Source organism: Schistocerca cancellata, chromosome 5 (genome assembly GCF_023864275.1).
Source record: "Schistocerca cancellata isolate TAMUIC-IGC-003103 chromosome 5, iqSchCanc2.1, whole genome shotgun sequence".
NCBI classification, from domain to species: Eukaryota; Metazoa; Arthropoda; class Insecta; order Orthoptera; family Acrididae; genus Schistocerca; species Schistocerca cancellata.
This window is the reverse complement of record NC_064630.1, coordinates 640,672,319-640,690,263: the sequence shown is the minus strand read 5'-3', so window position 1 is coordinate 640,690,263 and position 17,945 is coordinate 640,672,319. Positions and strand designations below refer to the sequence as shown.

The following is a 17,945-nucleotide window of genomic DNA, read 5'->3' as shown; positions in this document are numbered from 1 at the left end:
CACCAACGGCTGCAGGAGCTTCCTCTGTGGTCCGCGCCCATTCCCTGCGACCTGCTGGAGCGTTGCTGCTCCGTTTTCCGTCCACTGCGGTTCTAGGTGTTCCCTCTGCGGTCCGCGCCCACCAAACCCGCTCCTCGGGTTTCATCTACGGTCTGGGGTACCAAGCGTTCCCCCTGCGGTCCGCGCCCGCTCACCATGACCTGTTGGAGCGTTGCCGCCCTGTTTTTCGTCCGCTGCGTCTCTGGATGTTCCCTCTGCGGTCCGCGCCCACCAGTCCCACTTCTGGGTGTTCCATCTTCGGTCTGGTGCGCCTGGCAGTCCGTCAGGGGCTCGTTTTCCATCTCCATGTCTCTGGTTCTTCTGTTTGTGTAGTGTTGCAGCTGGCATTGCTCCTTTAACAATTCCAGAGCCGGATCCCAGGCATAGCATTGGATGGGGTGCAACGTGATACCGTAAGGCAACACTGTGTAATGCTGTCAGAAATTCGCAAGCCTGTTATTTCAAGGACTCTACACAGCCTTCGAAGACAGTAAGACGACAGCTCACAGAGGATACAGCTCGCCTATAATAACTGTAGCCACAAGACCTATAGCGAAACATATTCTTCCTGGGCCACTTCAGGCACCGACGTTTGGTAGTTCTTGTGCTGTGCAGAAGGATAATTTTGGAAATGCTATCCACAAAACCTAAGGCGATGTGAACCATGACCACATAGGGAGATAACTTGGGGCGAATTGGCAGTGAATAGCAGACGAGCTGTGCATGTCTGTGAGCCAGTTGAACGCAGCCTCATACTATTGCCTTGAAGTTCCATGCAACAGTACAACAATATGCTCTGGCTCCAAGGATTAGAGACAGCATCTGTATCACCTGGGCGGGGTCTGAAAGTAACTGTTAGATGTATAAGCATCTGAACATCATCCTGGCAGTTGTATTTAGTGGTTTCTGGCGTCCTCACGAATACGAATCCAGTGTCTGCCCACTGAGCCTTCTCACTCGGTCATGTACACTTCAGTCACAGTTGAACCCCCCAAGAATGGTAAATGTCCATTTCATATACAATTCTTGCGGTCAGCACTCGAAAACGGTAAGACACAGCAACATAGCCGTCCGTAGAAACTTTGAAGCTTCTCCAAGAACAGGCAAGATTCTAAAACTGCCATTTTTGACAAATTTCATTGGAAATACACAAAACACACGTTCAATAGTTATCCTCTCGATATTTCGAAAGTAGATAACTTTTATATGCCTACTTGAAAGGTAAAGATGGGTCATTACTGGACCATCTCTATTAGTATATTATTAATAGTTTATGAATATGGCTGCCTCCTTTTTGATTTGACGAGCTGCAGTTACATTCTCACATCATTAAGTTGTGAGTATATTTAGGGAATGAAGCTCGAAAATTTCATAACAAATATTTTAATTCACTTAAGAATAATATTATTTTACAATGATTACAATCCGAAAGCGAAAAAAAATATTCAGGCCAGTTAAATAAATTCCATATAATTTCATAATACTCCTCAAAGTGTAGAAATAGTAAATAAGGCAAAATGCTTGTTTAACTTTGACGCCATCAATACTTTTCTTTTTCCTTCCAGAACGTCACGTACGATGATATTAATCTGTGTTTCGTGTCTTCTAACTTGTAATGTTTGTCAGCACAGTAAAAGTAGATCCAGTGAAACATGTAATAAGAATTGGAAAATAGGAAATGCCATGTGGCTAGGGTCTCCCGTCGGGTACACCGGTCGCCTCGTGAAAGTCTTTCAAGTTGACGCCACTTCGGCGACTTGCGTGTCGATGGGGATGAAATGATGATGATAAGGACAACACAACATCCAGTCCCTGAGCGGAAAAAATCTCCGATCCAGCCGGGAATCGAACTCGCGCCCTTAGGTAAGACATTCCGTCGCGCTGACCACTAGCCACCAAGGGCAGACATAAGAATTGAAAACCACGTGTTTTAAAAGGTACATCTACTGGGATAAAGTATAGGTCTCTGATAGTGTCTGACGTGATGAACGTAGGAAATTTTCCAAAACAACCTTGAAATTGGCCTTTAAGAAGAATTTTTATCACCCAAGGACTGATCTATCCAATTTGACATGTTGCTGAGTAGCTACGGCATCCAGACTCTTTCGTTGCTCTGTTGCTTGATCGTGCGTTCCATACACTTGAGTAGGTACTGGCTCCTGGAGAGGACTTATTTTCGATTTTGAAATTTCATAATCATTATCCTCTCTTCTAGCGTAGAAATTGTAGTCCTTCTTTGTGACTGATGCATTTGGTTCCGTATAATTAGCATAGTCGAACTTCATGCACCGCCTCACGTTCGTTAGAGTGAAACTGGATACATCCTCAGCTAGTCTTAACAGATCTTGTCTGTGTGTCCTCGAAAATTAGCAACATACTATGTAGAGACGATGGGGAGTAGGAGCAGTGACGACCCTGTGAAAATTGGGAATGGACACCGGATAGGTGAGCTCCTCCGATGTTTATACAAAGCACTGTGGTCTGTTCCAACTACCCCTTTCCATAGAACGATAAGAGCTGTACGGGGAAGCAAAGTAGAAAAGTTACAGATTATATTTCGACAATGTTCTCTTAAGCTTCGCCGTGACTACAAGACAAGGCCGAAATAGTCACCGCGACAAGAAAGAAACTATATACTTATATGGATATGGTGTCTATTCTTTCGGAAATATCCGAAAGAACAGACACCATATCCATATAAGTATATAGCTCTGGCAATACTAGCCATGACCTTCCTCTTCTGTGCGGATGCACACATATTACCCGAACTCTTACGGGACTTGGTAAGAATGTCTCTCACGAGTAATGAGTGTGTTGGGTAGGGCCACTACGAATGTATTGTGTGGACATATAAGGTGAGAATGTGGGTCTCGCGGGAGGCGTGCGCGAGATAGTCCCTGCAGACGTATTATCCTACGTGCCCTCGGTGGCTCAGATGGATAGAGCGTCTGCCTTGTAAGCAGGAGAGTGGGGTTCGAGTCCTGGTAGGGGCACAAATTTTCATATGTCCCCGTTGATATATATACACGCCCATAAGCAGCTGATGGTATTAATATATAAATCTCATTTAGAAATATAACTGTAAGCACACTGACAACCGAACTAACCCCATTTATGTAGTACTTGCTAAAACCACAGTGCGTCTCTACATTCGACGATTCTAAATATGCAGTTCAGTAGAATTACAATGATTTCCAGAAATACTTGAAAATATTTTGTTTTAATTAACAAAACGTCTGTAACCCTGATTCCTGTAGGGGTGAACTGTCCCCTCTTGCCCCACTCCCAATTAGCAGACGCCCATACGCAGGAACTTGAAACGGATGTGTCGTGTGTAGTGTAATGTAGTGTACTCACAGAGGACGACCTTGGTGGCAGGCTTGCACAGCGGAGTCACGTGCCTCGCCGGCGGCCGCGCCCGCCACTCGCTGCGTCGCACCACGCGTAGCTCCTTCTCTGCAACAAAGGTCGTTCCTGAAGATGGGAGCAGTGTCGAAATGTTCGTCCTGATTTCTTCAGCTACACTGTTAAGATGCGCTATAGACGAATAACGGAATTGTTATCAGAGGATAATTAGATCACTTATGGTCTTCATCTCTTAAGCTATCAATAATGAGCAAATGTCATTTCTCGTCGCCTTCTATTATAATAAGTTACAAAATTTTAAGTGTAGGTCACTTTAAAAAAAGTACTAGGAAAGAATTTTATTATGGGCACTACAGAGCACTTTGACAATAACCTTCTCCGTTACAACAACATTACACTCTGTTAAATCAATTTTACTGAACAGAATCTAAAGCTGATCGGGCTAAGGAGATCAACATCTGTAGGTTTCCTTGGTGTAGTTAGGGTGACAAACTTTCTACAGACACCCTTATTCATCATCCTCAGGAAGCGAGTGTTTCAGCTTATTTGGTGATATTTTGTGTGCAATAGTCAGCCGAATTATTTCGTACTGACGCCATGCAAAAGCCAATATTCAAGGGACGTTCAATAAGTAATGCAACACATTTTTTTCTGAAAGCTGTTTTTTCCCCGATTCTAATACACCATGTTATTCTCCACTCTTTTGGTTACAGAACCAGTTTTTTCAGCAATATCTCCGTTAAATGAGACGGCACTATGGCACCTTACTGGGAGGGCTCGTATTCCCGCGTGGTACCACTTCACTGGTCGATGTAGGAGCCAACGTCTTGCTCCTCATCATCCACGTACTTCTCCCTTCAGAGTACATCTTTAATTGGGCCAGACAGATGGAAGTCGGAAGGTGCGAGATTCTGCCTGTAGGATAGCTGAGGAAGGACACTCCAATGAAGTTTTGTGAGCTCCTCTAGGATGCGCAGACTTCCCCGAGGCTTTGCGTTGTCATGGAGAAGGAGAAGTTCGTTTGCATTTTTGAGACGACGAACACGCTGAAGTCGTTTCTTCAGTTTTCTGAGGGTAGAACAATACACTTAAGAGTTGATCTTTGCATCACAAGGGAGGCCATCAAACAGAACAACACCTTCAGTGTCCCAAAGGTGAGGGTGCGGCTTCGAACTTTTTCTTCGGAGGAGAGATAGTGTGGCGCCACGCCATGGATTGCCATTTTTTCCGGTTCGATGTGATGAACCCATGTTTCATCATCTGAGACGATGTTCTCCAAAAAATTGTCACGATCAGCATCGTAGCGCGCAATCAGTCACAGCTGTGAGCGTCCGGCCAGCACTCTGGACGCAGGACAGCAACGCGCGACCTTATTGCAATGATGTCAGAGGCCTCGCCCCACGACTCACCGTGCTTTTGTTTATTGCCAGGTCTCCACAGACCTTCTATTAAACGACCTTGAACATCTGCTATGCTGTGGTTTTCAGCCAAAAGAAACTCAATGATAGCTCTCTGTTATAGATGCCATTTTGATGGCTACGTATAGTGGCGCCACCTATCAGAACTTCATGGAAATGTAGGGACTAACGGGGAAATATACGATGCCCTATAACAAATTCCGCGTTTTTTTCAACTCAAATTGGCCGGCGAAAACACGCGTTGCATTAAGTGCTGAACGCCCTTGGTATGCTACCTCGGATTATGTCGGTGTATGTCACAAAGCGTCTCTAGTAGCGGATCGCTTTCGTTGAAAAGTAAGCAGGTAGGGTCTTTCCTGTGTAAACTCTCAGCATACAGTGCCCTCTTCCATATTCCTCTATCCCAATAAAACTCTTTCGTGCACAAAGTGATCACAGCGGATTTTTTTTTTCCGTTTGTATCACACCCGGTACATCGATGCGGTAAGGAATTGGAGCAAATTTAATCAATAATATCGTCGCGAAGTTTCCAAATTTGTGGTTTGCTTTGCGGACATCTTAAAAAGAAGGGAGCCATTAATTACATCTATAAATGCCATTTACTAGACCCATAAATAGCGTGAGATCACTTTACTACATTCGTCAGTGCATCAAGTAGAAAGACTGGTTTCTGTCAGTTTATGAACACATATGATACCATCACTGAAACTTTTTGAAATACGAATAGTAGCGTTTGAGGAGAAATGGCAAATAATTTAGAAAGAAGTAGTGTAGACAATTTCAAGGAAAAAAAATCTTTGGACATAGAGTTACAGCTCTCTGAACCTCTAATAACAGTCAAAAGCACGTGAATTACATACTAAAACAGTCTCACAAGACAGGATCTTACAAGAGTATGAATTTCTTATGGAACCTTTTCCATTCTCTCTTCTAAAGGCGAAATGTTTGTAGCTATAGAAATCGGATCATTCATGATAAATGGTTCAAATGGCTCTGAGACCTATGCGACTTAACTTCTGAGGTCATCAGTCGCCTAGAACTTAGAACTACTTAACCCTAACTAACCTAAGGACATCACACACATCCATGCCCGAGGCAGGATTCGAACCTGCGACCGTAGCGGTCGCTCGGCTCCAGACTGTAGCGCCTAGAACCGCCCTGCCACACCGGCCGGCCATTCATGATAGATACCACCGCATCGAGACTGGGACGGAGAGCTGCCTACTGTGAGTACGTTACCCCCCCCCCCCCCCCCCCAATAGCTTTGGAAACACCATGCTGTGTTTTGCAACGGATCAAAATGAGAGTGATCTATGTGAATTCTCGATTACAGTGCAGAATAGTTTTCCCAAATAATGATTAATAATGACACAGTTGTACAGATAATTATTCTACATTTTCATACAAAGTTGTACATATTGGTATTGCTCAGTTTTATATAAACTGGCTTCAGGTGTCCAAGCATTTCTACTGAACACGCCAGTTGGTGCCAATAGGCGGCACGACTGTTTAGAGGTGCAGGGTGACAATTATTGAACTATACCAAGTAAAATCGTCATAACTTCTGAACGGTTTGTGCTAGGTCGTTCAAACTGCACGGTTGGCCGTGTGGCATGATGAGAACTACTATGCGCATGCGCACGCGCCTTGTTGTTGTCAGCTATTTCATTTGGATAGGTTTGTCAATAAACAAAACAGGCGCATTTTGGGGACTGAGAATCCGCATTTCGCGAACGAGAAGTGTATTCCATCTCGATAGGTGACTGTGTGGCGTGGAATACCCAGTCACGGAATAATCGGTGCAATATTCCTTGATGGCACGGTGACTACCGAACGGTACGTGAAGGTTTCGGAAGATGATTTCATCCCCGTTATCCAAAGTGACTCTGATTTCGACGAGACGGAACTCGACCCCATCGAAGCAGGTGAGAGCTTCATGCCCTGGAGCAGCTCTTTGGGGAACGCATTTTGCCTCTGGGGTACCCAGAGGCCACTGGCATAGGCCTCGATTGACCGCCACATTCTCCGGATCAGGATACACGCGACTTCTTTTTGTAGGGCTATATTACGAGGTGTAGAGCAATGACCTCAGAAATCATTGCTGAGCTGGAAACAGCCATTCAGGAGGTCATCGACACCATCAATGTTCCCACACTTAGGCGGGTCGTGCAGAATTTCGCTATTCTTCTACATTTCATCATCGCCAGTGATGGCAGGCATATCGAACATGTCATAACCGAACTCCGAGTATCTATAGTGACATTTACATGTTGAATAGAAGGTGTGCACGCCGTAGTTTGTAACTATTTTACGTTTTATTTCGTACAGTTCAATAATTGTCACCCTGTACGTTGTGTTTATAGTTCTGTTTAGTTGTAGTACCGTTAGCGGTATAGTCAACATCATCCACCGGCATCGAGATACAGGCTCCTATGATGATCGTTCTCGCTCAGCAGCATCCAGGAAAACGTCAGAACGTCGGGGAAAGTATTTGGTAGTGATCACTAAATGTAACAGATTCAAAACTGTGCTTGAACTGACAGCCGAGCTAAACACAACTAGGCATACGCCAGTAAGTGAGTCAACGCAGAGACGGGGCCTGGCAGAAAACAACCTCCAGAGTTATGTAGCAGCAAGCAAGCCATTGTTATACACTGTTAAAAAGAAGAAAAGGCTTTAATGAGCTACGAGCACCAACAATGGACAGCAGGGGACTGTGGAAGAGTCTAATTCACTGATGAATCCAAGTCCTAAATGTGTGGAAGTAAAAGCCGTCAATTCTACGTCGTTTACCCCATGAACGTTTGAACCCTCAGTGCGTAATTTCAACTGTGGAGGGAGTTCCGTGATGGCATGGGATCTTTTGGAGGGAACAAAGTCGGAGATTTCGTGAAAGTAGATGGAAAAATGGAACAACAGAATTATCATGCCATTCTTCAGCGACAAGCCCAGACACCTGCTTTGCATCTGATTGGGAAAGTATTTGTTTTGCAGCAAGACAACGATCAGAAACACACATCCCACTTGTGTCAGAACTATATGAAGTGTCTTGAGGTTCAAGAAATTTTGAAAAATGTGGAATGGTCTCCCCAGTCCCAATCGAACTACTATGGGATGAGATGGACAGCAGGCTCCGAAAACAGGAAATCATGACTTATGAGAGGTCCTGCAGCAAGAGTGGAGACTAAATACAATTGAGACCATGACAAAATTTACCCGTCTCATTTCGAGAGCATGCAAGGCAGTGATTAAAGCAATCGATGGTTATTTTCAAGTTTCTAAAATTTAGTAGTTGCATTTATCTTGTATTGTTTGAGCTTAATAAACGTTTAGACAACATTAAAATGCAATTTTGTAATGTATTTCTTTTCCATTTTCCATAATCACTTGGTGTTTCCAAACTTACGGAGGGTAGTGTATATAGCAGGAGATCACAAGTAACGCTTTTTGGTTTTCAACTGCAGTATCGGCCACCAGCCAATCGGCCGCACTCTAAAAAGCGCTCGCCGCCAGTCACGCCGTCATTTTCACTACTACCGCTACTGTGGCATGAGGGCGCACCCACGTACGCTTAAGCCATTGCCGATGATACGCAAGCATCTACTATCCGGAGCTCTAGCGGTAGTATACTTAAGTTCAAACATTGGTACATAGACCCCATTTTGTGTGATTGCCATTTTCATAAGTTTTTACAGGCTTTTGTAGTGGTCAGGGCTCGTCATTTACGGAATAGTTACTGTATAGAAGACTGCCTGAGTTATGTATCTCTATATGTTTCAGAGATCAAATCTACTAGCGCTGCAACTACAGTAAAGAAACTTATGCATTACTTTTACTATCTGATATTACATGTAGAATAAATTAATACACTACTGGCCATTAAAATTGCTACACCTAGAAGAAATGCAGATGATAAACGGGTATTCATTGGACAAATATATTATACTAGAACTGACATCTGATTACATTTTTCACGGTGTTTCTGTGCATAGATCCTGAGAAATCAGTACCCAGAACAACCACCTCTGGCCGTGATAACGGACTTGATACCCCTGGGCACTGAGTCAAACAGAGCTTGGATGGCGTATACAGGTACAACTGCCCATGCAACTTCAACATGATACCACAGTTCATCAAGAGTAGTGACTGGCGTATTGTGACGAGCCAGTTGCTCGGCCACCATTGACCAGACGTTTTCAGTTGGTGAGAAATCTGGAGAATGCGCTGGCCGGGGCAGCAGTCGACCATTTGCTGTATCCAGAAAGACTCGTACAGGACCTGCAACATGCGGTCGTGCATTATCCTGCTGAAATGTAGGGTTTCGCAGGGTTCGAATGAAGGGTAGAGTCACGGGTCGTAACACATCTGAAATGTAACGTTCACTGTTCAAAGTGCCGTCAGTGCGAACAAGAGGTGACCGAGACGTGTAACCAATGGCACCCCATACCATCACGCCGGGTGATATGCCAGTATGTCGATTACGAATACACGCTTCCAATGTGCGTTCACCGCGATGTCGCCAAACACGAATGCGACCATCATGATGCTGTAAACACAACCTCGATTCATCCGAAAAAATGACGTTTTTCCATTCGTGCACTCAGGTTCGTCGTTGAGTACACCATCGTAGGCGCTCCTGTCTGTGATGCAGCGTCAAGGGTAATCGCAGCCATGGTCTCCGAGCTGATAGTCCATGCTGCTGCAAACGTCGTCGAACTATTGGTGCAGATGGTTGTTGTCTTGCAAACGTCCCCATCTGTTGACTCAGAGATCGAGACGTGGCTGCACGATCCGTTACAGCCATGCGGATAAGATGCCTGTCATCTCGACTGCTAGTGTTACGAGGCCGTTGGGATCCAGCACGGCGTTCCGTATTACCCTCCTGAACCTACCAATTCTATCATTCCATGTAGGCTTTCACGGCCGGCGTCTTCATCAGTAAACACTTCCGGGCTAAGTTGCCGTTGTCGATCTGTAGAACTTCTTCTCCCTGACGTTTCGTTCTCAACTACGGAGAACATCTTCCGAGGTCAGTCAACCAATTCTATATTCTGCTAACAGTCATTGGATCTCGACCAACGCGAGCAGCAATGTCGCGATTCGATAAACCACAATCGCGATAGGGTACAATCCGACCTTTATTAAAGTCGGAAACGTGATGGTACGCATTTCTCCTCCTTACATGAGGCATCACAACAACGTTTCACCAGGCAACGCCGGTCAACTGATGTTTGTGTATGAGAAATCGATTGAAAACTTTCCCAATGTCAGCACGTTGTAGGTGTTGCCACCGGCGCCAACCTTGTGTGAATACTCTGAAAAGCTAATCATTTGCATATCACAGCATCTTCTTCCTGTCGATTAAATTTCGCGTCTGTAGCACGTCATCTTCGTGGTGTAGCAATTTTAATCGCCAGTAGTGTATCTGAAATCTGTGTCCACGATCAACATATGTTCCTCGCTCCTAGAGAACCACAAAGCGTGCAAAGGAAGTTATACCACCAGCGAAAGATACATCCCGTACGCCTAGGTCAGAACTTGGTGGATTGGAATTATTATTATACTGCTTTCTTGATAACTGGTATCAGTCAAAAATATAGATAGGTTTGGTGAATGAATGGTATCTGTTATTGTGTCTAACAGAGTGAAATCGGCGCGTAGTGGATCTATGACGCAGCGTACCTAACTGAACTATAAAGTTCGGTACAAAAAAGCAGGTAAGATGCCTAAGCAGCAATCAGCCATTGAAACTGATTTATTTGTAAACACCTGACACAAAAAAATTTACTCAGATTGTATACTTTGCTATCTGCGGTGAATTTATGTACTATTATTTCTTGCTTGTGTTACCATGCCAGAATGTTTGGCATTCAGCGAGAATTAGTGTGTGCGCCTCACCTGTGCCTAGTTGCACCCTGGCAATTGTAGAGTGGCTGCATTCAAAGGGATAATTTATTGGCCTTGTAGTAGAAATGTTATTGCAACTGCACATTAGGTACATGCACTTTGCACGGACTACCTGCGGGGAGAAGAACTCGTGCAACGAGACTCATCCTGGGTTTTGCAGACATATAATTTTATGTATGAGAATGGATGGAAGTCAAGGAGGCCCAAATCTCGTGTAAAAGATGGATTTTCCAATAAATCATGCTAACAATCTCTTTTTTACCACTATGTACTTTTGTACATTAATTGTTCAAGTGAAATGTTATTCTTTATCTTTTCTTCTGAAATCCAAACCTCTTCTTAAGGACATTTCTTCCCCTTATTCGGTACAAACACTTTCACACTGGTCCGAATTATACTTCTACCGCTGCCAAGTGCTCCCAGAAAACACTGGAAGATGAAACAGAATCCGGGTTTTTTTCCAGGGTTACCTGTCCCCAACTCCTACTCTGATTGCTGTTTAGTTTCTAGCGTGAAGTGATGTGCGTACTTGTCTTCCGCAGACTGGCATTCAGTCAGTTATATTCTTTATATATAAAATACTGTATTGTAAGTTTGAGGCTGTCGGTCCAGTGCTGAATGGTGAATGATTAAGATGTGGTATAAAATGGCAATAATAACGTACTAAGAATTAACTCGCAGATTTCTTAGGTTATAATTTTCCAGAAATATATAACAGCTTCTCTGCTTTCGGTATCCGTGACCACTGCGCACCACCTAGAATTACAACATTAGCACACTCACGAACATTGCAAATAGCGCACCAAGAAGAGAGCATTGGATCGAAATAAAATTTATTAGACATCACGATACAGATGAGAAGTTCCCTTGACCACAAAATCAAGACATGTAAACAAATACAGAGAGTGCAAGTAGACAAATACAGTGCAGCATCAGTAACGCGTTGGGCCACTTTTTGCTGAAATACATGCCGAAATATGGTCCAGCATCGAGTTCATAAGACGTTTGATGTTGTCCTGAGTCAGACGTCCACAGATCCTGAACAGCCACCTCCAAATTATTTACAGAGCTGGTCTCACACATGCCCTATGGAGGACAAGTCGGGAGCAGACAAGTCATGGAAAACTTGGAATATGACATAGAAAGTCTTGAGGAACTCGAGCTGTATATGGACGAGCATTATCTTCCTGGGAAAGTGGCCTTAGTAGACCTTGTGGGAAAGTTCCCACGTGGGACAGAAGAATGCCATCAGTATAATGCTGGTCCATAAAGGTTCCACAAACCTCAATTACAGGGTATCGGCAACATGATCTGTTGTATCTGTATTTTAAGGTCGGCAGCTCGTGATCGTGCGGTAGCGTTCTCGCTTCCCGCGCCCGCGTTCCCGGGTTCGATTCCCGGCGGGGTCAGGGATTTTCTCTGCCTCGTGATGACTGGGTGTTGTATGATGTCCTTAGGTTAGTTAGGTTTAAGTAGTTCTAAGTTCTAGGGGACTGATGGCCATAGATGTTAAGTCCCATAGTGCTCAGAGCCATTTGAACCATTTTTGTATTTTAAGTGTAAGGGTTGTCTTACAAGGTTTACCATCATTTTATTTCACCCGTTTGGTGGTCAGTTGCTTGTTTTTTTAAAATTAGCCTTTGCTATTGTATTTGCTGTTTTACGGCAGCTTTCTAAATTTTTTAATATAATTGCCGTTCCTGGCGTGTAACGCCTTCAGCCATAATTGTGCCTATTTGCCTTAAAATTTTAATTTGGTATCGATATTTTTAGCAGTAAGCCTTAAAACCTTATTTACTGCCATGTCTGGCGTCTGATGCCTTCTGCTGTGTTTCTATTTTAATGTTTGTAAGTTGTAAATTGCAGCGAGTTCTTAAACATTCTTAATTTATTGCCATTCTTGGCGTATAAGGCCTTCAGCCGTGATCACAGTGGCTTGTTTTTAAAACATTATCTGTTGTATCTGTATTTTATGGTGATTGCTAAATTGTAACGCTCTGAAAACACTATTATTTTACACAGTTGTTTATTCCTTCATTAATAACGTGTGTTTTTGTTTATTATTGAGTCTGGAATTACTGTTTTGAAATAAATGTGTGTAACTATAGAAGGCAACCAATAGTAACTGACTACAGCCCCGTCCACAATCGTAACCGAATACTGTCTTCCCCTGACTACCAGGTCTCAATTATGTCGGCTGTGCTGGCGATGTGATACTTGACAGCGTGCGTGGAACTGTACCGTTCACCAGGCTGTTTCCACAACCGTATGTGGTTATCATCCGTTCCCAAAAGGAGTCGAGATTCACCACTAAACATAACGTTTTGGCAGTCTGCGGCAGTCCAAGTCGTTCTGGTTTGGCACCACTGTAGATAGTGTCGCCAGTGTCTCAGTGTTAACGGCAGTACAGTGCAAGGGCGACTAGACTACAAATTCGCATCCGCAAGGCGTCTGTAAATGGCTTGTGGAACAACTGGCACGCATACATTTACTTGCTTCGTGGAGTGAGCCATTGTAGGCTCCCTGAACGCTTGCCGCACGATCCTTCGATCCCCTCCTGGTAGCACCAGAACCAGAACTTCGTTTGTGGGTGCCATCTCGTGTCCATTGCACCCAACATCGTCTGAAGGAACACTTCAAACGGTCAACCTGGCGAGCCACACGGCGTCTCGACCAGCCTGCGGTTTTCAAGCCGATGATTAGGCCCCTCTCAAGCTGGCTTAACTGTGAGCAACGTTCTATGACGTCTATCTGGCATTCTGCGCCTACTAACGTCCTCCTAGAGTCAGGATGTGATCGTCACGTGTGTGACTCGTCCACTGTGCGCCGTTTAAATAGGACCGCCTGCCCGACTGCAGCGCCATTGGAGGTTCTGTGGCCATGCGCATTGGCACCTCACTTGGATCATCTGCTTATCAGATCTCACTGTACTTTACAAAGTACTCGAATAATGGTAACAAAACTACTAGCTGTGTTAGAAACCAACGTCGTTTATTCTTTTTAACAAATGCTGCGAGTTTCGCCACCAAATAGCGTCATCTTCAGACCCCACCTTCGTAGCAAGTACAGAATCCAGTTAATTTTGGCCCCGCTGCATACAATTCTGTTCGTTGCACATGTTGGAGTATACGCTTGATAACTGTTCCCGTTCGGAGACTTCGTAGGTCTTTGTCATTGCGGTTGAGGATGGCAGGTTACGCTTGGGGCCTGAAAATGACACCATTTGGTGTCATGTTGTAAGACGTGTATATTTCTATTGTTTATTGTCAAACCACAATTTATGAAAGATATTTATATTTTATTAATAGGATTAAGTAGGAATAATTAATATTTGTCATGTTGGAAATAATTGTGGTAGCAGGGAATGTCTGCACCAAAGTATTGTTGGCAGGAGAGACCGCACATTGATATAATTTTAAAAAGGGCGGGAGAGATCGCGTATGGATACATTTTAAGATAAGAGCGGGAAAGACCGCGCATTGATACATTTTGTAATGGTAGCAGGGATTGTCTGAACCAAAGCATTGTTAGCGGGAGAGACTGCACTTTAGCGTTCGTAGAAAGTCAGTAGTAAGCGAGATGTGAAGGGAGTCGGTAGCAGGTCTGAAGCGAGAGGTTGAGAGGAGCGGTGTGCCTGCCAGCCACCAGCTATGATTTACAAGAGATTATAAACGGATGTACAGAGACAACAGCTAACTATTATCAGAAGAGAAACTAATATTATTGAATTATTTTTTCTTTTTTTTTTTTTTTTTTGAGAAACTCAAGACTTCTGAAGGTATGTTTGCGCAATGCTAGTTGTAAGGTTATTGTAAAAAGTAAGTCCCATTTGAACGTTAGTAAAATCATTTCATTCAGAATACAATTAATTTTTGCCAGCAAAATTGCATTATTAATTATAATCCATCCCAAAAACCATCAGCGTAAAACTTTGCAAAATTTTATTGTTGTCAAGAAAAAGTTTAACTATGAATTACGTAACTTCAGTCAAATTAATTAAAGAATAACGTCAGCTTTGGTAATAAATACAGCCACTTATTATGACAACCCACCAGCATCTAATAGAGTATAGTAAAACAGAGCAAGTAAACTTACGTCGCAGTTCGAAGTAGCAGTCAGATGGCGATCCAGTAACAGTAAAAAAGGTAAGGAACAGTTTTGGGTTATTGCAGGTAACGACTGAGGGCCACGACGACGACACATTCTATGTTTCATCGAAATAATCAGAAAATCACTTTCAATAAGCAGCATTTAAATTTGTATGCGAAGATTGAGAAAGAGAATTAATTTCAAAGGGAAGATTTCATTTGTTATTATTAAGCAAGAGATAGAAATCCTAAGGGAAGGTTTCATAGGTTACTGTAGAAGGGAAGGTTGCGTAACAAAAGAGATATAGAGGAGAAGGGAAGATTTCAATGTATCATGTGTTAAAAAAATAACGACGTTGGAATCCAGCACAGCTGTTGGTTTTGTTATCATCATTCAAGTACTTCATGTCCGACTGCTGTCCCACTGTCCGTGATGTATTGCCAGAGACTTATTTGCGAAGATTCACGTTTGTACCTTTCACCCCTCTGGGTGCACTATTTTCAAGGTTCCTGTGTGTATTTTAGGAACGACAACTTTATTATGATAGCGTTTTCGTATGTTGTGATGTTCTCAACTGATAGCTACACTTCCTAAAAAATAAAAATAAAAGCAATTGAATTGAAGTTTTCTTATACTTATTACTAGACAATGATGCAGCGGCCGAAATCGTGATTTTTAAAAAATAAATAAAAGGTAAGGCGGAACAAGCCATTTCTAAAATATTCCAGGACTGTGGAAGCACGCAAACAGAAAAGTAATGGAACAAGTTTACTAAACTGACATTGCGGCAGAGCAGCAGGAATATTTCAGGGTTCTGTTCTTACCTTGGCAGCCTTTGCTCACGAACAGGCTCTTCTCAACACTGTGTGTCTGCAAAACTTGGCTGATGTTAAGTGACCCCACCACGTAGGCGACTTCGCCCACTCGAACATTTCGTGAATTTGACACATGTACTGCCTTCCGCTCTTGATACCAATCCTCAGTGAACGCCTGGTCGTTGCTAGTCTCGTCTTGCTCATCTGTGTCCGCGGAATCCTCTTCGCTGACGTCCTCGTCATGGTCCACACTATCTTGCACCTGAGGTTCTTCCGCAAGAGAAGAGGTGACGCTATGGGCCTCGCTGGCTGTCTCTGATAGCTGGCGATTGAGGATGCTGTCCAATTCCGATGAATAATCTACTGCTGGCGTTCCTAACACTTCCATAACACTTCCATTATCGACATCATCTCGCACAGGTATCGTGGTCGCCACTGTCTGTACAGAGTGCGTCCCACTTTGCTGAGAACCGTACCTGCAACGAAAATAACCAACATCAGAAGACCGTTGGATGTTTCTGAACACTTTTCTCATTGAAAACTAGACTTTTCTCCGTGCAGTAACAAGCATATGGTTCGACACATGCAATGAACACACCTCCTCCTCTCTCTCTTTGTGTCCACCTCTTCTTCCTCCTGTCTATTCACTTCATCGACCCAACTCTATCTCCTCCTCCTCCTCCTCCTCATTCTCTCTGTCTTTTCATCTCCCCTGCCCCTCTCTTTGCTCATTTCCTCCATATCCTCTCTCTGAGCTTACCTTCTGCTCCCTTCCTTCTGACAGTATCCTTCTCTCCTACCCTCTTTCCATCTCCATTTCCCCTCTTCCTTTTCCACCTGCCCACTACCCCTCTACACCTTTCACCTGCCTCACACGTCTTCCACTCCTCCCCTCTCTCTGTTCACCTCCCCCTCTCCCACTCTGTCCTTCCCCCTCCTCTACCCATCTCAACTTGTCAGCAGCCATGCTCATCGGCATATGTAGTCCCTGCAATACAATTCATTAAAGCAGACCAATACTACTCTGTTATACAGGGAAGGCTACATATCAGGGGCTCGAAAATCATTTATTTTCTGTTGACATACATGCCACCATGCAAATCAGGCTGATAAAGCACGTCAACACTACTTCAGCACAACATATATGCAGGGCAGCCTACATATCAGGTCTCAGGAAACCAATTCTTTCCCCTGACATTTAGGCTGCCTGCAAAGCAGGTTGATTTGACATGCCAATACTGTTCCCACACAAGATTCCTGTCGTTTTCTCTGCTCATATCTCCATTCCCACATAAGATGCCTGTCGTTTTCTCTCCCCATATCTCTGCTTGTATTGGAGCTATTAGGTTATAACTCCACAGTGGTGATAATCATGAAGCCTGCTGTTTTTGTGCCAAATTTGGTTGAAATCAACACAGGGGTTTGGAAGCAGAGCCCAGACATAGACACATACATACACTCTGCTTTATATATATACCAGATTAACAAAAGTCATTCCAGTTTATTCTCAAATTCTGTGGCACTGGTACAGCAACTGTGGTAATTTTATAGAGAGAAATCAGTTATGGTTGAAATAAAGACAGATTTATTAGTTCTTCATTTGCAATACGTTTTACTTGCATTGAGTGGCATCTTCAGAGAAACTAATAATCTGTAAATAATCATCATCATCTGTAAATAATCATTTTCATTCATTTGACTCCTCATTTCATTTGGAAATTTGTGAATAGTTCTTATGGGACCAAATTGCTGAGGCTATCGGTCCCTAGGCTTACACACTACTTAATCTAACTTAAATTTACACTAAGGACAACACAAACACCCATGCTCAAGGGAAAATTCAAACGTCCAATGGGGGGAGCCGTGCGAAACGTGGCCAAGGTGTCTCAGACAGCGTGGCTACTGTGTGTGACCCTCATTTCATGTGATGATTATTTACCTATAGTTCGATTGTCTGAAGATGCCTCACAACACAGACAACACGTGTCGCAAACGAAGAACTAATAAACCCATATTTATTGCAACCATGGCTGAATGATCTGTATAATGATAGCAGATTAGTAAAGATGACCATTCAGTTAGTTTTTTAAATGGGTATTTCTCTTTACTGGCTTCAGTATACATTTGCCCCCTTTTTCCCTTATTTTGCTTTTACAGTGCTGGATCTTAACTTTTCCGCTATTTATACGTTGCTTTACATTCTCCTTGCATGTAGTGAGTACATCCCGTGAAGTTTTATGCAGGCCTTCTCTCGACTGTAAACTGATAGGCTCATTTCCTTTACTTATACATCACTACATAATTAAACAGA

General features: G+C 43.4%; 1 protein-coding gene across 1 annotated transcript in view; it reads right to left on the bottom strand.

The window, feature by feature from the left end:
- LOC126187787 (uncharacterized) overlaps window positions 1–17,945 on the bottom strand; it is a 190,731-nt gene that overhangs the window by 44,859 nt on the left and 127,927 nt on the right. The window contains exons 4-5 of the mRNA XM_049929059.1: window positions 15,644–16,110; window positions 3,397–3,495 (exon numbers count right to left, since the gene is read on the bottom strand). Coding sequence (XP_049785016.1) covers window positions 3,397–3,495; window positions 15,644–16,110 — 566 coding nt within the window. The remainder of the gene's footprint in view (window positions 1–3,396; window positions 3,496–15,643; window positions 16,111–17,945) is intronic.